Source organism: Perca fluviatilis, chromosome 15, assembly GCF_010015445.1.
Source record: "Perca fluviatilis chromosome 15, GENO_Pfluv_1.0, whole genome shotgun sequence".
Classification (NCBI taxonomy): Eukaryota; Metazoa; Chordata; class Actinopteri; order Perciformes; family Percidae; genus Perca; species Perca fluviatilis.
In genome coordinates this window covers 19,428,533-19,449,425 of record NC_053126.1, presented here as the reverse complement: position 1 = coordinate 19,449,425, position 20,893 = coordinate 19,428,533, and the positions used below count along the sequence as shown (strand labels likewise).

Below are 20,893 nucleotides of genomic sequence, written 5' to 3'. Positions count from 1 at the left end.
ATTCTAACAACAACCATCTCTCAAGTGACCATCTATTTGTTATTGATAACGACCATGTTATCAAATACTACTAATATTGATATCATTATTAACACTATGCCATTAAAACAAAAGAAAACAAACTATTTAGGGGAAACCCAGAGGATGTCAACTTTATTGAAATGGCTGATACTTTTCAAGGATAAAGAGGATGATTTCACCATAAGGGCAAAAACAATGAGCAAAGATGAGGACGCTTTTCTTGTCATCATTAAGTGCACCATGAGAACAACACACTCATCATCAGGAAGTAGCTAACTGAACATACAGGTATCCATCATGCCCTAATTACTTTCTTCCACAATAGCAAACATATTTGTTCTATTCTTATGCTTATCGGTTACATTAAGTAAAATTAAGACAGCTTGCATCATATTTAAGGAACATACAGAGTATTATCGATTTCTGCACAATATTTCATGTAGACCAAACAACACAATTATCTTCCTGAATTTGTGTCAAAGGGATGCTCATAATCAGTGTCTCTTTCAAACTTTTATATAACAGAAAGGTGTCCTCATCTTACATCGATGGTTCCATCAGACAGCAAATTTACAATAAATATACATATCAAAATAAAATCATGGAAAAAAACTATCATCACAAATGAACACTTTACATTCCAGTAAAATGTACAATGCAGCAATCTGTGAATGGCAACATCAAACAAAACTTTTGAGAATGAGAGGGAGGGGGGACTTTGCTGGCAACAAAGCCAGCACAGCTGTCTCCACTGCCATCTTTCTAATGTGCTTCAGCTGTACTGTACGTGTAGGTCTAGGCTCCAGCTGTAAATTTTACAAAAAGTGCTCTTGTTGGCTTATGACAAGGAGGCAGTTTTCAGTGCGAATTCGTAGCAGCCAACTGTCTGTCTGGCACATTCTTCAAAAGGGGAAGGTGCTGCTTGCCAAGTGATTTTCTTCAGAAATCATTAAGCAAGTTATTAACTTTCATGCAGAGAATGCCCCCTCAAGTTGAGACAAGCCAGATGATAGCTTACTAAATGCTCAGTTGCATCTCAAGAGTTTCCCCAGGATGTCACTTCCTGCACGGATCCCTAAAAGCTCTGATACAATAGCTGCACAATCTCTGCTAGCTCAAAAATCCAGAAAATATTTGGAACAGTGTTGCTAGCCATTACTGACTTTAAAGTTTGTTTGATTCTGAAAGGAAGAAAACCAAATCCAAAACCAGTAACACTAAGCAACTCAATCTGGGCCGTCTTGGTGTCCTTGCTATACAGGCTTTAAATCATTTGTTGCATGTGGTCATTGGGTAGCATTCATTCAGTCAATGGCATAGACGGGAAACTGACTTGCAATCAGTCATTAAATATGGATGGTGGGTCAGGGGTTGACATTGTTGAAAAGTCCTGATGTAGTAACTGTTTAGGTAGACGAATCCTCCAGTTAACCAAACTGGAAGAAGAAATTTCCTGGTCCAGATGCTAAAACAAACAAGTCAATTAGTAATGTTATTGAACGTCATTTTAAATGGTCGACATTAGAAAAGATAATTTCTGTACAGCTTTTTAGTACCTGAGTTACCTTCGAAACTAAAACCCCCTGGGCCTCCAAAGAACGCCTTGAAAATGTTGTTGGCATCAAAATCTGGTGGAGACAAAATGCAAGTATCAGAAGAATCAACATAAAAACAGAGAACTTTCCAGCCAGATTCTCACCATAAAAAAAACAGCTGTTTAATAATAAACACGTGGTTCATTAGCTCAGACGTGACTTGCACTTTAATTTGTACACCCTTAAGACCCCCACCCCATCCCAAGGCTTGCCCAGGTGCTGACCTCCCATGTTCATGCCGTCATCCTCAAGATCCTGACCGCTGTCATAGCGAGACTTCTTCTTTGGATCTGAAAGCACGCTGAAAGCCTCGCCCACCTCCTTAAACTTCTTCTCCTCTTCCTTCTGCAACTCAGGACTAGCTCCGCTGTGACGGTCTGACGGGAAAGAGGGGGTGGGGGGTATAAAAGTCATTCAGGCCGAGGGAGAAGTGTATATATACAGTATTACATAAAATTGGACAATGATTGCTTTATTATTTCTGTTCGGTTAAGCACCTGGGTGGTGTAACAGCGCCCGTTTGCGGTAAGCTTTCTTGATCTCATCTTCTGTGGCATTCTTATTCACCCCAAGCACTTTGTAGTAATCTTTCCGCTTACTTTTCTTCAACTCCAGCTGTGCATGTTTCAGAAAGTGCTTGTGTTCTAGAGAATAAGAATAAGAAGAGACGGGAAATGTTATCAAACAATTAAGCATAATAAGGAGGACATGTCTGTGCTGAGAGCTGTATCGGCTCAGCCACGATAGAGGAGTCTGATTCTCACCTTTTGTCTTCTCTGTCTGGTAAACCTTCTCATAATCTCGCACTGCCTCTTCATACTGCTCTGTGTCCATGTAGCTGCAGCACAGTATGCACAAGTCTGTTACTGTTTCTCTACCCAGTTTGAACAGTAAAATATAAGTGCACATAATGATACTTGGCTCTGTTTGTCCAGGTCTGAAAACCACAGAACCTACGGTCTTCTATTAACAACCAAGTTAGAAAATCTGGACGTACCACTGTGCTCTCCGTAAATAGGCCTTGATGTAGGTCTCATCCAGTTTAATGGCCTTTGTGCAGTCTTCAATGGCCTGTTCTAGTTTCTTCAGCTTTCCAAAGAAAAAGAAAATAGTGTTTGCATGTGCGGCGGAGACGGAGAGTAGTGGCCTAGTTCTCTTGATGTGACAAAATAAGGGTAAATATGGCAAAGATACCAAAACACCTTACACTATCAGAGGGACTAGATGAGAACGTTGAAAAGTAAATAACTTTGAATAACTAAATGAGGGTGTGTGTGTGTGTGTGTGTGTGTGTGTTATGTGCATGGGGTATGTCTTATGCTAATATATCAATGTATGCCTGATTCATCTATCATTATAAAGACTAATTCATAGGTTGTGGTTTTGTTTGACTGTATTCCTGTCCATCTAACAATCTTGAGTTACTTTTTCCCTTTATTTCTCTCTATTTTGTTTCTCAACTTGTTGTCTCAATATTTACTAATCATATTTACTAATTTATGAATACAAGTATCCAAGCTTGGATAATCACTCAGCAACACATTAGCAAATAGCCACCAAGGATGCTAAGATTCATTTTACAGTTGACCAACCAAAACAACTTGTCAGATGTTGATGCAACCAATGGCATCTCTCCTATGCATCTTCCTCACCTTAGATCCAACAGTGGCCCTATTACAGTACAGCTTGGCATTAGTCTTGATGTTGTTGGGGTCTATTGTTAGTGCCTCAGAGTATAGCTCATAGGCTGCCTCAAAGTTTCCCTCCTTGAACGCCTTGTTCCCCTCCTCCTTCTTGGCTTTTAGTGCTTTGGCATTCTGGAAGGACAATGCATACATACATAGGACAATAACAGCAATGTCAATCAGACTTAAATGGATGAGAGAAAGCCACAATGTTGAATCTTCTTGGGCAATTAAAGGTCCCATGGCATGAAAATTTCCCTTTATGAGGTTTTTTAACATTAATATACGTTCCCCCGGCCTGCCTATGGTCCCCCAGTGGCTAGAAATGGTGATAGGTGTAAACCGAGCCCTGGGTATCCTGCTCTGCCTTTGAGAAAATGAAAGCTCAGATGGGCCGATTTGGAATCTTCTCCTTATGAGGTCATAAGGAGCAAGATTACCTCCCCTTTCTCTGTTTTGCCCGCCCAGAGAATTTGGCCCACCAATGAGAGAGAGACATCATGTCTTTCAAACGAGCAAAGTGGCAATTGGTCAAGGCCACAACCCCCCCCCTCCTCTCTCTCTCCTCCTCAATAGCTACAGACACAGAAATGGCACATCCTAAGGAAAGCTCATTGTGGGACTGGCTCTAGTGGCTGTAATTCTGCACCAAGGCTGAATTTCGGGAAAGAAACTTCAGATACAGTATTAGGGAACCACTAAGGTCTATATAAAAGCATCCAAAGAGCACCATGTCATGGGACCTTTAACACTCACTTTTAGAGTAAAATGTTTTATTAGACAAATGTAATGGTCGTATTCATAGGAATTCAATTATTTTGCTTACGTTTTTTATTTATAAAACTCTTATCTACTGAATGACTCACTCTGCATGCGAGCCGAGCCTTGTCGTGGTCAGGAGCCATGCGCAGGGCCTGGACAAAGAACTGGACAGCCTTGTCAATGCAGTCCTCATAGTACAGACAAAGACCACGCACATACAGTGCATCTGCATTAGTGGAGTCCATTCGCAGAATATCACTAAACAGGAAGAAATAATACATATTAATGCTAACAGAAAGCATATAAAAAAAAGGAACAAAAGAGAAATCACATAACAAATATGGTATTTGTGCCATCATCTTTAAAGTGCCCATATTATGAAAAAATCACTTTTTCTGGGATTTGGGGTGTTCTTTTGTGTCTCTGGTGCTTCCACACACATACAAACTTTGAAAAAAATCCATCCATGGTGTTTTGAGTGAGATACGGTTTCTGAATGTGTCCTGCCTTCAGTCTCCTGGTGAGCTGTTCAAAATCGGCTCGGACTGTGACGTCACAGTCCGACATGAGCTGGCTAACCACAACCATTAGCTCGTTAGCATGCTAACCGTTAGCATTAGCATGCTAACCGTTAGCATTAGCATGCTAACGCTAATGCTAGCATGCTACGTCGTTCTCAATAGCAAAGCACTGCTACAACACACACAAGTTCACCATAATCTACAAAAGAACTACTTACATGTGCACCCTCATTTAGAAGTCTCCCAGCTAATCCTGCCTTGTAACTGACCAAAGTTGGAGAAACAGGCTCTCTTTTACTGTCTCTAGAGTTAGCTAGCTGACATGATCTACATCTGAACTGCTGAGCATGTGCGAGTGCAATCAAAGATAGTACAGAAGAAGAAGATGAAAAGAGGTCTCACTCTGTAGCTAAAACAGAAACCAGGTGAAAAGAGGATCTGCAGCAGTGAGAGAGAGCTGTGCAGTACAACAAAAATATGGTGTTTTTTGAAAATTAAACCATGTAAACCTTTTCTGGTACAACCTTAAAATACAGTTATGAACCTGAAAATGAGCATAATATGGGCGCTTTAAAGGTTTAGTTGACATCTGTAAACTGTAGTAAAAGTTTTATTTGCGGTTGGCTATTAAAGTCACATGCTGGTACACAGTGGTGCAGTCTATATGTTTCATTAGGGCTGGGGATAAACGATTATTTATTAAACGATTAATCGGGCGATTATTTTATCGATTAGTCGACTAATCTAACGACTAATTGGACGATTAATCAAACGATTATTTTTCTGTTGCTCGATTAATAAAAACCATAATGTATCTCAAATAAATACCAAATAAATCTTAATAATATACTTTATTAAACAGTTTTGCACAGCAAAAAATAATGTTCACTATAGATAGTTGTTCTGCAGCCATAAGCTAGCTACCATTCAAGCCAACATTAGATGATAACTAACGTTAGCTAAACACAGCTGTCTAGGCGCCAGTAGCTAGCTAACATTAGCTACTAACCTAGCACGAACAAACTGCACGGAGAGCTAAGATAGTTAGCTAGCACCACCGAAGTGCGCAGAGCTCAAGCTACACAACACACTGCGCAAACATGAAATTAATTTAGCCAACGTTAGTACAACTTGTTATTGTCTCCTTCACAAGTGACAATGGGGTGCCTCCGTTTCAGATGCTCCCACATTGCTGTTGTGCTGGTGTGGTATGCCAACTCCATTTGGCAAAGAGCGCAAATAACACCTTTTACATTTGGGACTAAATTTGAAGTATTCCCATACCTTCGATGATTTAGGTCGAACTGTCTTTTAGGACTTTTTCTTTTATTGGGGCTTTTTGCAGGGCTTTGTTGGGAATTATGTGAGGATGTTGCTGTTTCGTTCTCCATTCTGCAATGTTTTGGTCTCCCACGTGTGTGTGGCGAGCTGCAGCGAAGCGGCGATGCAAAAATTTGACGTTGACGTAATTTTGACATCGACGCATCGCTACAGGCCTATGTTTCATGACAGCTTTTTAATACAGTTCCTGAAGGACCCCCCCCCCCCAGTATATTTATTTGTAAGGCAAATTAACAAGGTTGGGGTGGTCAATTTAAGGATGTGCCATTTTTTGGGAGCTGTAATTGCAAATTTGTGGAAAAGCTTAAACTTCTTAGACCCATGTTTTTAAAATCATCAGACGTTAAAGCCCACAGCTTTTAGAAATCTGGCATACTTGCATTCACTTAAGAGTCAGCTCAAGAAATTGTAATATAAGAAATAGTAAACCTGGTGCAGTCAGAGCCTAACATTTATAACATATTCTGGCTCTATAGCGGTGTCTTACTTTTCAGATCTGTGTATTTTACATTACTTCTTTCAGTTCATATATCATGATTTTCCTGTTTCTACACAGCTGTGGGATACAGGATTACTCATTTGTTGTGTCTAACTGATAAGCATTTCACTTACATGTCATAACGAGAGCTGCATGGCACATGCACACCCCTGTGTGTGTGTGTGTGTGTGTGTGTGTGTGTGTGTGTGTGTGTGTGTGTGTGTGTTCTGCTTTCCCTCTGCACTCATTGTGACAAATTCCAATAATGTCAATTACATAAGTGAATTGCCAAGTATTTTTTCAAATATGCTGTCTTACCTGGCTACAGACTGAGCCTCAGGGTAGCGTCCCAGCAGGGCTAAGCACTCTGCCTTCAGTATCTTGAACCTGTGACAGGCTGCGGCAGACTCCAAGGCACGGTCCATGCAAAAAACAACCTAGAGACATCCACAGAACACCCGCAGTCTGTGTGTTGCTTGACATTGCGGTTACTGTTGACTGGCATACCACACAATTGAAAAAAAAAATTAATAAGATTGTAACCACTGTGTAGCTTACCATCCTGAAGTCTCTCTTCTCAAATCCAATCTCTGCCATTCTTTCATATTCAAGGACAGAGTCTGCATTCTTCAGCTGAAAGGAATTTGTGGATTTTGTGGAATTCAGTGACAATTTCAAAGACATTTAGTAGATTTGTTTATTTACGGCTACCACTGGCCTCTCTTTTGTGCCATGCTTAGTGCTTGTAAAACCAGGACAATGCAAGCAGCAGTAAGTCTGAATAACCTAAGACTTGCCTCCTGGCCTTCTCATTGAGAATTAACAGTAACTCTACTTGATCTCCCCTTAAACCATTAAGTATCAGACTTTTCCCACTTTATTTGCACTAGCTTGGCCAAAGTTGATCCGATAGTGGATAGTCATGTCCAAGTTGTTAAATCATGCGCTGTCAAACTGAGGCCAACTCACCTCCTGCTGGACTTGGCTGTTGTCTGGCTCCAGCTCCAGAACCCTCTGGAAACAGCGGCTGGCAGCCATAGCATTGCCAAGGGAGAGGTGGCACTTGCCCTCTCGCAGATGGCCCTGTGGGTAAAAGACTTACAGTTCACAAACTGAAGTGATAAAGTCCCTCAATTTCCTGGTTGAAAGCAGCTGGGCACGTGTCTCAAAAAGAAAACCATGACTAGCTCTAATTTACATGTTTGTTATAGGACACACCTTTTTATCCCTTGGCAACCCACTGAACTACTATAAGCATGTGCTATAGCTTATGTATCGAGGAGCCACAAAGATCAAGGTCAAGATCTAAAAACCACCTTCCAAGTTAATGATATCTTATATTATAAAGCAAATGCTATTTACACAAAGGACTGCTAAATCAAAACACACATGCCATGTCCCTTCTCTAGTAATTGTCCAGAACATTCTAGAAAATGTAAGAAATCATGTAGCACAGCACTGGTAGAGGAGGCAGACTGAGTGAAAGGGTATACAGCAAAACAAAAATAACACTCAACAAATTGCACATTGTAGAGTGAAAATGCTTAAAGGAATGCTTAAAGGAATTTTGTTGAAATAGTGCTTATCACGGTCTTCCCTGGCTGTAGGTGGGCCAATGCATTTTTTGTCTCAGTGCAAGTAATTAGGTTGTTTTTTTGTCTTTTGTTGGCTCACTTTTACTCACAACATGCTAACTGGCAACATAGGATTCCATTCACTACGCTAAGCTAACTAGCGGCGGCGCAGCCGGTGTTGCACCGGACTAAAACAATGCATGCACAAAAAATGTGTTGGCCCACCTATCTACAGGTAGGGGAGACCGTGATAAGCCCTATTTCAATAAACGGTGGCATATCCCTTTAACAATGTAAGACATTACATGAGTACACGTTCCCCCCTCTACCTTCATGAAGTCGTTATCTAGTCGTACTGCTTGCTGGGAATCCTCTAAAGCCTCTCTGTACCGACACAACATCATTAGCGTGGCTGCCCGGTTTCCATAGTAACTTGCATTCTTTGGACACATGTCTGTATAACAAACAAGTTATTGACATCCTATCAAGGACAGACAGAATTCAAACTTTTATTTCTTATCCAAACAGAAAATCACCATAATCCCATCGACAAATGGGAAGAGAGACTCAAATGATTTAAGGATAATTACCTATGGCCTTGGAGTAATAATTGAATGCTTCTGCATAATCCTTTTTGATATAAAAGGCATTGCCTTGCTCTTTGAAGCCCTCCGCTTCCCTGTGTAAAAGTGGACAAAAAGTCATAAAAAAAGGCAAATTCAGCAGACAATTCTCAGATGAGTGTAGTTATAGACAGAGCAGAACTATACAGGTGTGGGTTGTTTAACAGATTACTGAACTTAAAAAATATATAAAAAATTAAAGTGTAACAAGTCTGAGCATCACATTCGTAATCATGTGTAAAGAGAGCATGTCTAGTATTGTGACTGAGTTAGCTAAACATAGAAAGAGCCAAACCAGCAGGGCAGAAGTGCCTACTCCAATCAAACACACAGCTATTTTGTGAAGCTGACAGGGAGCAGAGCCAGGAACATATGACACCATGCTGTGGGCCACTGCCGTTACTTTTTTTGGAAGTCTTTCATGTTTTCCATCACGACCACAAAGTGAGTGACTGGTGTCATTAACTAACTAACTAGCTAATCCTGATAGTAGCACACGGGGGGGAATCACAATCATGTGAAAGCAGTACTCTTGGTAGGTAACTAACGACAGATGTATAGATATTGCAGTTCCCGACTGCAACCCAGACATCCAGCACAGGAGCTAGCTAAGAGGAGGACATTCAAGCTAAACGCTATCCGGGGCAGAATTTAGCTCAACAGCGGTGGCGCGCTAGGTAGCTAGCTTTAATAGTGCGAAGTGCGAACGAAATTAATACAGGAAGGACTATTGATTACACATGTCAGTAAGACGCTTCGTTATAGATGTATTTCTGCCGCTGACAAAAAGCATTAATTTGTTTTACCTTTCTAATTCTTCGTCACTGAGCAGTTCCATGTCAGGGTCCATGTTCACAGAATCACAGTTGTCCGTCGCCATTTTGCCGTCAATGGGGAGGGGCGGGGCCACATACTGCAGTCGTTACGTTACGTACACTGTAAACAAGGAAAATAGAAAGAAGGAACAGTCATACGCTAATAAATTTGTGCCATGGGGTGACAAGTCCCATCATATTTGTGTTGTTTTCATCTTTGGGTGAAAAATGCTTCCACATAATAATAGAAAACCCCATTGCGTGATGCTGACTGATTTTTTCTTTTTTTTTTTAATCTAAATGTGTTTTTGTTTTCCTTTTTATTGGTCTTCAACAGATCGTGGCTCTATCCAGCAGCTGCAGTTCCTATTTGGTCCAAGATAGCTGCCACATCATGATAAATGACCAAAGAGGGCAAGTCCAACACATGACAGGTATCACTCATACCTCTCCCTGTTCTGACTGGCGGTAAGTGACCAAGAGTGGTCCAGATATTTTAAGGTATATCAAATTTGGCGATTAGCGCCACATTCTGACAATAATAGGAAACATTAAAGCTGGATAATGTTAGCCCTCCGGAATATTAGTCAGCTATAATTAACAATTTGATGATTGGTTACTTATTGATAACAAAACTGCTCTATTACCATGGGAATTCTCTATTACAATTTCCAGTAACACTATAGTAGCCTATTTTAAATACTACCAGCTTGGCACCATGCTTGGCACATAGGCTTGGCACCATGGATGTATTAAGAGCTTGGCACCAATGACGATTGTGATGACTCTTCCTTCTTTATAAGTTTCCGGGACTTTAAACAGGAAGTAGTCCCAAGTCCGTTAGGTAAGGGAAGAAGTTCTTATATTAAATCCATGAAGAGAAGCAGTTTTCTTGCAAGTACGAATTATTCTTATAGCTAATACACATCTAGCTGCAGGTAGCTGATATCAGCGTATATGTTTTTGATGACACGAGTTTTAGTCTGGTCACATTAGCTACTTGATATGTTATATCGTCGCTCTGTATCTCACCGAAAGCAAATGCTAAGCTATTTCCTAATTTCATGGACTGGAGAAACGTTAGCATACTCAGCTAGTTTACGTTACTGTAACATATCAGCATGACTAACGTGCATTGTTTATATTTTTGCTATCTTTATTTTCTCTAAGTTATTACATTTTTTTAACATAATCAAATGTTAGCATTGTTGTTACCTACAACGCATGTTTAGTACAATGCTATGCTATGTACTGACATTGTAACGTATTTTTTTTTGACAGTTTTCTATTCTATTTCTACTCCTAAAAACAGATTTTATGATCCGAGAGTAAGTCATGGGCAAAAGCTGTAAGGTGGTTGTGTGTGGCCAGGCTGCAGTTGGTAAAACAGCTGTATTGGAACAACTACTGTACGCCAATCATGTTGCAGGTATACCGTTTGCCTTAGTTCATATGACTATTTACCTGCTTTTGATGCACTGTATGGTATACACTTTGATTGTCAAAATTATGTTACATATATATTATATTAATTACAGTATAGGTAAATTACAATACATAGTCAACTCGCTCATGAAGATAAAAACTTTAAAGACCAGCATTACACATGACATTTCTTTTTTTGTTGCTTTTTTTGCAGCTGGATATCTTCCTAGTTTCAGAAATTTACCAACCCTAAAACTTAATTAAGTCTGGTATACATTTATAAAAGTGTAAAATATTTTGTATTTTATTTTCTAGGCTTCTGCAACAGTGAAATGTTGCTTTGCTTTCAGCCAGGCATAGGAGCAGCCATAGCTTACAATGAACAGCTGATAGCATAAATGACACACACACACACACACACACACACACACACACACACACACACTAGCTGCCAAAGTAGATTTCTGTGAGGTAAAAATGACTGCAGTTTGTAACTCCAGATTAAGACTCTCATGTGTAATGTTAAATTTCGGCATATGTATTTTTTCGACACCCTATCATACAAAGTGTATTTCTATTTGTTTCAAGTAAGGAAATGTAAAAGTGCTCAGTTACAATGTTTTAATTACAAGCATTTGTCTTAATACTTATATATAGTATATCAAACCATACGTGCCTGTCTTTGTTTTATCAATGGTTAGGTTCAGAGCCCATGGAGACCCTGGAGGATATATACATCGGCTCCATAGAAACTGACCGTGGCACACGAGAGCAGGTGCGCTTCTATGACACCCGCGGACTCCGGGATGGGATGGAGTTTCCTCGACATTACTACACTTTTGCTGATGGCTTTGTACTGGTCTACAGCATTGACAATAAAGAGTCCTTTAAGCGGATGGAGGCCCTCAAGAAGGACATTGACCGTCACAGAGACAAGAAAGAGGTGAGGACACAACCCATATATGGTTGGGAATAGGGATGTCACAGTACCAAAAATCTAGTAGTCGGTACCGATACCACCAAAAGTACACAATTCTCAAAAAAAAATAAAATAACAATGATACTTAAACATTAATTTCTTTATTCAAAATTTTTTTGTTTCAACTTTCTGTCACTGTTTTGGTGTGACATGGAGGGGGCAAGGAGAGCATGATTTACATGTAGTCGGGAGAAAACGCCCCCAGTCTTCTGGTAGATGTGATGTTATTGTAAAGCCAGAAGCTGACGGTGGTCAAGCCCTCGCACGGCAACGGAGATGCTAGTTGCCATTCATCTTCTTCCCCAGCAATTAGCGTCAGACTAGAACCCTTGTAGGCGTATACTGCCCTCGTCATGTCCGGAAGAATTGCATCCCCGGTACCTACGGTACTGTAGAAAAAACGAGTACCGTCACGTTTTCAGAATTTGGTACCGACTTGGTACCAAAGTACCGGGTCTTTATTTAGATGGGGCCGACCAATCTAGAGAACCCACAATAGTTTTCTTCAATTCCAATTATCAGAATGAGATCTATGATTCATTTGAATGTTATTTTCTTTTGATTATCTTAAAGTCCCAACAGAGAACCGGCCATAGCTGTTACTATCGCTAATATTGTAGCTGATGTAGTGAAGCACACCGATGTGGACAGAGCTAGACATTACACTGACTTGGGGCTACGGTCTATGGGGCTAACCTGATGATCTTGATCCACAGGTGACCATTGTCGTTCTGGGTAACAAGCTGGATAAGCAGGATGAGAGGAGAGTTGACTCTAACATGGCCCAGAACTGGGCAAAAAATGAGAAGGTGCGTCTGTGGGAGGTGTCGGTGGTGGACCGGCGCACACTGATCGAACCCTTTGTCTACCTGGCCAGCAAAATGACCCAGCCACAGAGCAAGTCCACTTTCCCTCTCAGTCGCAATAAGAATAAGGGCAGTGGTTCTACAGACAGCTAAATGACCAGACACTGTTGTCATGTTCAAGAGGGAAGCAAAGGGAGAAGAGGTGTATTAAAGGGAACTTAGTTTCACTTAAAAACTATTTAAATATTATGAAGGATTGAGGTAGTAAGAGTTGGTTTGGAGAGTGTGGAGAAATGGCAGGATGATTGTATGGATATTTAAATACAGCTAGTACTGTTGATATTAGTATAGCATCCATATTTGATGTTTTGGTGAAATACTTCAATTATACCTGAGTGAAAATCTTTTATCAGAAATTGAAGAATGCAAAGTGTTTTTGTTTGTCATTCCCATTGTATTAGTTTGGATTCAAACTATTCATCCACATTCTTTGCAATTACTGCTGTTAACACTAGCAGTCATGTTCCGACCTACATAATGTAGTTCTTAAACTACTGACAATCAACATTTTGATCTCAGTTTATACTTAAACAGTCCAGCATTTCAAGATATTAGAGACTCATGGTGCTCACTGTATAGATAAATTAGACATGTTCACACATACACTGGCTACTATTTTATTTACATGTACACTATATATATATATTCACAGATTGAATCAGAAATGGCAGCAGTTACTCATGTTACCTAATTATTGCATCACACAAATGCTGAATTTCACATTCTTTTAAAATATTTGATAGGTGAAGGTATTTTATTGATACATTATTGATGATGTACAGTAACTACGCTGATCTGGAGATTTGTTACACTATATATGTTCTTTGCTGAGATTCACTGTTGGGTGTTGTTCAGTGAATGATTGACATTCCTTACCACGTATTGCCTTCTGTACAGGCTTTAGAAATGTAAATATGAGAAAAAGAAAATGTTCAGATGAAAGGCGGTTTCTGCAGGCTCAGGGGCTACTTTTTTTCTGGTTTTGACACATAAAAGACATAGAGCACTCTATATGGTAAAATGTCTTGGCATAAACATGACTCTTAATCATTTAGAAGTGGAAGCTGGTATATTTTATACTAAGCTGTAGGATACAACCCCAAAGTATTCATTAGCCGACCATTAAACAGTTTTTTTCAGGGTGCAACATGCATACAAATATGAGCAGCTTTTAATGTTTCTTTATTTGAAATTGGGAAAGTTGTTGATATAGTCTTTATTAATTTGTCTGTGCCTCAGGCTATCAACACTGTGTATCATATTGCAACTTTTTTGTAAATGTCAAGCTTTTATGATATTAATATCCATAAAATGTGTTCACTTGATACGTTTTTAACAAATTAAACATTGTTATCTCTGCCTAACCAGAATTTGTTGTGGTGCTAAAATGAATGACATAATTAGATACAGCACAACTTTTATTTCATCCTGGTAATTATTGAGCATTTTAAAATGTTCAGGCATTACGAAAGAACATCTGTCAGTTGTGACCTGACAAGGAGGGATTTGGTGAATTGTCTCTGTGACTTGTAACCTCCTGAAATGTGAAGGGCAAGAAACGTTTGGAGTTTAATGACAAAAGAACTCTAAAGTAATAAACCCAACCCCAGTCACTGATTGTGAGTTCATTTACGTTGTAGTATGGCCAGTAGATATCTGATCAGAGCATGAGGATATCCACATTGTTTATACAGTCCGTAGAGTCTCTCGGCTTTGTTTTAAAGGGAAATATCCATGTGTATACGATTCAGTAACATTGGGATCTCTGCACTAGGCTGTAACTAATCTGCAGTTACAACAATCTCTAAAGAAATGGTATGAACATCTGTAACAGAGTAATTGGAGCTCCACACCAGACAACTGCTATTAAAACAGCTATTTTTAATACAATTATTACAAATACTGATGCAATTAATGTTTTGTAATATCTACTATGAGCTGCAAATACTGATAGTAATGACAATTTATTGATATTAGCACTGTGATGATACTGTACTAGAACTTTCTTTGGTTTTAGTGTTATGAGAATCACAAGTGTTCACTGCCCTGCAGTGGTCACAGTGAGGAACTGCAGCAACAGGGTCTTTTGAGCAAGTATATATAAATAAAGATGGACAAAACATTAAGAGTGTTACATAGCTGTGTATTGTAATGCATTACACAATGCAGGGATATCTTATAATTAAGTGTAATTTATATAGATTAACACTTGTGCTAACATGCCTTTCAATATCATTTTGATACCTCTAAAGAATAACAATAATCATTATATAAATACATCTGTAATATCCCCACTATGTTATAACCCACATTGACAATGCATTTATACTGTAGCCTGTACTGCAACACTGAATACAGTTTTTGATGACTACTTGTTCCTTTGGAGGTTGAATGCACTCTCCCAAATTAAGGAAATGTAACAAGTCAGTTGTTCATTTAGTACACATTAGGTGTTTTGGTAACACTTTTGCCACGTGAAAGGATTCAAGGACAGTTCTTTCAAGGAAAAGTAGGTGTTAGCATTTTATTGAAAATGTAGTAGGCCTATGTTATCTCTGTTTATTAATGCAGTCCTATGAGACTGAACCAGTTTTGTGTTCAGGTATCGATGATGATCTCTGCACTGCAACTCTATTCATTTTGCAATGTACAATCTCAAGAAAATTGGTTGAAAATTGTACAGTTACTAGAACATTAATTAGTTTGGCATTCTGTGTCACATTCTGCAGTACATCCATCAATACAATTCAATGTCTTTAATTGTTGCATTGGCTTTCCTATACAATGTGGGAAATGATCTGCTAGTTCCACACGGGCATGTTGACTGGAGAGGTTAATGCAAGATAATGAGAAAACCTCAATTGGAACATTTATGAAATGATATTACACTCACCTTAGTTTTCCCAGAGGGTGCTATCATGTACCAACTCATCATCATGTTCTTTTTAATGACTATCGAATAGAGCCAGTGTGCTGATGTTACTTCACTGAAAATGGTTCAGTTATTGTATCACACACTTGGACAATGACAGTACACAGTGGTGTTAATTATATGCCCCCAAGTTCAAACAGCAAGGAAGACACTCCTTTAAGTTGTCTACCTTCTCCTGTCAAAGTCTTTCTGTGTAATTTCTCCACGTCTGTATTGACCCACATAAAAAAAAAGTGAAATCCAAAATGTGAAATACACAGTGCGAGCGTGCCAGAGCGAGGAATCAATTTGTATTTGTCACTTGCCTGTGTGATTTATCAACTTTCCTTCAGACTACTCTGACAGAAATTCACACTTGCTCCTCACAGTCACAGGGCAACAAGGCGATGCCCTTGTGTTGCTACTAGTACCCTTTTACTGTTGTGTCTCATGTCATAACTGCAGCTGAGCATCCAGCTATCCCAGGGACCCCCCAACACACACACACACACGTGAAGAGAAAATAGACTTCATCTTCCTGGAAGCTGCCACATTGACCCTCTTTTCACAGTCTCCATCATAAGGCGTCCAATTAACAAAACAATTCCACACAGGAGTGAACACATAGTCTAAATGGCAGTGCCACTTATGTTCTCTGTGCTATCAGGCTTTTTTTTCTGTGGGCTGGAAATACCAACTGCCCTTAAGCCATCAGTTAAGTCAAATGTTAGTTGTCATGCTGACTGCCCACGAGCCTCTGAGACAGATCATTTGTCCAGAAAGCACAGGGTTTTAATCTGGGATAAGTCAAGTTTAAGGCATTCTGAACTGTGCAAAAATTAGATCATAGTCATTGCTTTTAGTTTGTGCATTCAGAGAGAAAGTGTTTGAAATCGCTGACATTATCTAGGGGGACATGTTGACACATTCTCTCCCACCAGTCAATAGAAAGTCACAATTTAAACTCAATAAAGTGACTAGATGAAGACACTGTGGCAGCTGAAAAAGCAAATTGATTTACTCCAACTATCCTTCTCTCATCTTTCTTTCTTTGTTTTTCATGACCCTGACATGCACATTTGCAGCATCAGTGCAGCAATAGTGATGGCTCCGTAGTACTTGCCTGGTATTTAATATGGGAGTACTGTGTAATTGTATCTTCACAATACATACAGCAAGTATTTTCATGACAATTCTGCAGTAAATGTTTTTACAAAAGGGTAATTATCTGTGGTGGGTGCCAAGTGTATATACAAATGTGAAAATATTCCACTCCATAGTTGCAATAAAAATGTATTTATGCAATTAATACTCCCCAATAAATGACTGACCTACTACTATGGAATATTGTAACAGATATAAAAATTGTATTTACGACATCATTGCAGTATGGTTATGTATTACAAAATAAAAATAACTAGGCACAATTGGCACAAGGCACAATATTTTTTAACACGGTATTACAATTTTTCCGATATGCAAAACAAATATGCAAAGCTGAAACTAAAATCAGCAGCAGAATATAATTAAACACTAAAATATCTACAGTTTATCTAAGTCTATCTTCTTTTTGTTTTCATTGAAATCCAATTGTGTATTAATGTTCTGAAATAGTAATTTCATGTTACTCATTAAAGGAAGTAATAATGTTTTCATATTCACAATTACAGCATCTACTGTGTAATAAGTAGATTGTTGTCTATTATTTGATGTTAATTACTTTTGTGCACAAAATAAAAGCTACATAAGTTAATACATATATTATAATTACTGTACATTATTGTAACTATGCATTTTTGTACAAATACAGAATATGAATATTGAACAAATACTAAATACATTAAAGTTTGGACATACGTTCATGATACTAAACACAATTACTGTGAGGTTTCTGCTAATTACACAAAATTAAAAATACTGTAAAATAACGTGCTACTGTTATTTTTAATCAAATGTATATCTTTTTTCACTAGACAATATGTTACATTATAAGTCATGATAGTTAACATACAATAAATATTAAGCTAAATATGGCACCACAAAAAACTGGCCATGTCTTTATGCTGTATTTTCTCCATCTTATAAATCTTTCAGAATTATCCATTTGCTTTCAATTATGTGCGCGCGCACACACACACACACACACACACACACACACACACACACACACACACACACACACACACACACACACACACACACACAATCTATGTTTATAAGGGGTGACTCTTGAGAGTGAAGGAGCGTTGGCTGCTGACCACCACAACAGGGGATAAGGGTGTTATACTCCCTCAATGCAGAGGAGTCAGATAAGATAATGGATCAATACAGCGGATATACACCAGTGTCACAGCTTAGCAAGGGCATCATGTCCTTCTGCCATATCACTGGCTTTAGTAAGTGCTGGGGATCCAATGGCTTCCCTTTGATTGGAAGCACAGGAGGTGCTGGACTTGGATGTTGTGCTTATCTACTGTTTCCACAAAGGACGGACTGGCGTGATGGCCTGAGGCGTAGAGGACGACGTCAACAAATAATCCAAGGGCTCTCCTTCAAATAAACAAGAAAACTGGAAAATGAATACAGTGCTAACTCAGCTAAATACACAATTATCCAATGAGATACAAAGTCTTTTATCACGCATGAAGAAGGCTCCTCTGCTCAGTTTCACAGTGTTGACATTGGCTTTAGGGAAACGCAACACTGTATCATGTTGGCAAACACACAGCTGCTGTTCAACAATCCAGGATGATTTATTGTTTAGTACCAAATCTTTCTGCAGTCGCTCGAGTACAATGCACTCTGGAATGGCCATCTGTGGAGAATCATCTGTACATAAAGGAAATTAGCTGTCCCTAAACCACATTAGTGCTCAGGTATATTATTCTACCACTCCTCTGTGTGCCACAGATGCAACAGAGCTCAGACACTTGTTTCCATTTGCTATCACCGTCGTGTCTTGGCTAAACACCAGTCCTGCTGTCACAAAGTTGTTTTCTGAAATGGCTGTGAAATGAGTATCTGTGGGTTGCCACGTGAACAGATGCTGCGAGGGTGTTGCACTCTTCCTCAGGATCCTGAGTCAAAGTACTGCCTTCTGAGATGTTGCTGTTTCCCATGAGACAGACACACACGCACACACACACACACACACACACACACACACACACACACACACACACACACACACACACACACAAACAAACAAACACACACACAAACAATCATTAAAACCATTCTTTACAAGTTCTAAAAGCTTTATTTTCCAAAATCCATCCTTTGTTCTCTCTATGGTACAGCACTGTAAGTTTTTTGTCAATCCATCCATGCGTACAGTGTTTCCTGCTCTCTAGAGAGCTGTGGAGGGATACCCTGAATGGATGGTCATGTTAGCATTTGCTCAACCTGTCACCCCTGAGAAGGCCTGGCTAATGTGACTTTAGGATATTGTCCAAAAAGGCCTTGAATTACATCAATAATTCAGTCACCGTCAACAAGGAGAAGAAAAAAAAAGCTCACTCAAAAAAACAAATGTTTAAAATATTTTCTCTTGTACTTTAAAAAAAACATGTAAATAAACAATGAAAAAAAAAGAAAGAAAGCAAAGCTTTTTTTACTCTCCCCTGTATGTCGTACAGAGCCTACAATAACATAATCTACTCTCTTCTATGATAGCAGTTCATTATGATACAGATAACAATAACTCTGATACAATCTCTATAGTTACTCTATGATTTCTACATATAATTTGCCTTCTCTAGATTCTTTATTTTAAGAGAGTTTCAGTTCTTTAGGTCAGAGTTCCCACTCAGCGATAAAAATAAACTAACGAAGAAGATTAAAGGCTGGCTGGTTCACTGAGTAGTGTGACTGGGGGGAATCACATCAGTATGGCCTCACTTACCCAGAAAGACTTGGGGGTCCTTAAACAGAAATGTACATAGAATCAAAGGTTTTGTAGAAGCACTAGTACTGGATGGCAATTACAGGGTTTTTACGACAGATGGCACTGCTGCATCACAGACGACTATACATATTGCACAATGAGAAATGCATAGGATTTGCTCCATTACTGTAATTTAAGAGTAAAAAATTTGGGGAAAAAAAAAAAAAAAAAAAAAACCCCTTATATCTTTTAAAAAAATTTAAAAAATTTTTTTTTTAAAAAAAAAAAAAAAAAATAAAAAAATTTTTTTTTATAAAAAAAAAAAAAAAAAAAAAAAAAAAAAAAAAAAATTATATTTTTTTTTTTTTTTTTATCCCTTACCCAAAACTCTTTTTTTTTATTTAATATTTTTTTTTTTATTTTAAAATAAACTAAACTTTCTCAAAAAAAAAAAAAAACAACACCACAACAACCCCCGGCAAGCACCCTTTCTGCAGCACAAGAGCAGCTATAAATGGAACGGCTCAGCCCAGAGTCACAACATGTGGAGAAAGGACCATAAGCGTCAAGCATCAAGGGCAGCACTGACAAGACAACCCCTTATTTCAAATGACTCTTCACTGACAATTCAGAGTTGGCCCTTGGCTGTGTTGGAGCACATAATACATTGTTACAGTTGTGTACAGTATAGAATAGATAAAGCCATTGACACACTGGAAACACATCATAAACATAAACATACTGAAGGTATTGCTTTATATAGGAGACTTGTCTTAGTTATGGATAAACCATAATGTGATCATTCTCACCTGATTGTTTTTTTTTCTTCTTTCAAATGAAATTGACATGGGATTGTAAAAACATACACCTAGGGCAAAACAAATGCAAATATCAACACACTAGTCATTGCTTTTGTAAGTAAATCAGTTTTAAGGTGCTATTAATGTGGTTGCCATGGCACTGTGCTTTGTTCCCTCCCACGCTGTGCGCAGACACTGCAACAGGATGTCAATCAAGAATTGGCTAAGCTCCCCACCCACTTTCATCCAAACTTTCACTGAGTTCTAAAATCCCATCAAGTCTTCAAGTTATCCATTGTGTTTTCATTATGTGTGTAATTGTGTGTGCGTGTGTTGGGAGTCGAGGATTTTTTTCCGTGCTCCTCGGCATCATCATCTCATGCTGAGATAACGTCACAGAAAATCAAGGGCAACAGCGAGGTGACAGCGGGGTGAAGGAGGGAGGAAAAGAAAAATAGAAGTCATGAGGGGAAAGAAATAATGGCTTTTTGCAAATGTAAGACATCCATGGCTACAAAAAGGTTTTCGTGCTGCTAGGTCGGTAAGAACATAATGTTCAAGTTGCATTGCATGAATGATGTACTGAAAAAAATCATTCTGAAGAAACAAAG

The 20,893-nt window shown here is 38.8% G+C and overlaps 2 protein-coding genes across 5 annotated transcripts; one reads left to right on the top strand and one right to left on the bottom strand.

The window, feature by feature from the left end:
- Positions 1-125: 125 nt before the first annotated feature.
- Positions 126-9,520, bottom strand: dnajc7 (DnaJ (Hsp40) homolog, subfamily C, member 7). Of its 2 annotated transcripts, none has more exons than XM_039824459.1 (14): positions 9,407-9,520; positions 8,568-8,656; positions 8,307-8,431; positions 7,373-7,486; positions 6,962-7,036; positions 6,722-6,840; positions 4,168-4,321; positions 3,269-3,433; positions 2,614-2,705; positions 2,381-2,454; positions 2,114-2,260; positions 1,841-1,993; positions 1,578-1,649; positions 126-1,486 (listed from the first exon to the last, which is right to left on the bottom strand). In XM_039824459.1, the coding sequence occupies exons 1-14, from the start codon at positions 9,478-9,480 to the stop codon at positions 1,449-1,451; spliced, it is 1,491 nt and encodes a 496-aa protein (XP_039680393.1). In that variant the 5' UTR covers positions 9,481-9,520; the 3' UTR covers positions 126-1,448. The 2 variants fall into 2 exon arrangements, with proteins under 2 accessions (XP_039680393.1, XP_039680394.1); XM_039824460.1 differs by having other exon boundaries at positions 1,587-1,649.
- Positions 9,521-9,760: 240 nt separating this feature from the next.
- Positions 9,761-14,811, top strand: nkiras2 (NFKB inhibitor interacting Ras-like 2). Of its 3 annotated transcripts, none has more exons than XM_039824464.1 (4): positions 9,761-9,883; positions 10,728-10,844; positions 11,542-11,783; positions 12,536-14,811. In XM_039824464.1, exons 2-4 carry the CDS (start codon positions 10,751-10,753, stop codon positions 12,776-12,778), a joined length of 579 nt encoding a protein of 192 aa, XP_039680398.1. In that variant the 5' UTR covers positions 9,761-9,883; positions 10,728-10,750; the 3' UTR covers positions 12,779-14,811. The 3 variants fall into 3 exon arrangements, with proteins under 3 accessions (XP_039680398.1, XP_039680396.1, XP_039680397.1); XM_039824462.1 differs by lacking the exon at positions 9,761-9,883 and adding an exon at positions 10,197-10,313; XM_039824463.1 differs by lacking the exon at positions 9,761-9,883 and adding an exon at positions 10,237-10,259.
- Positions 14,812-20,893: the final 6,082 nt, after the last annotated feature.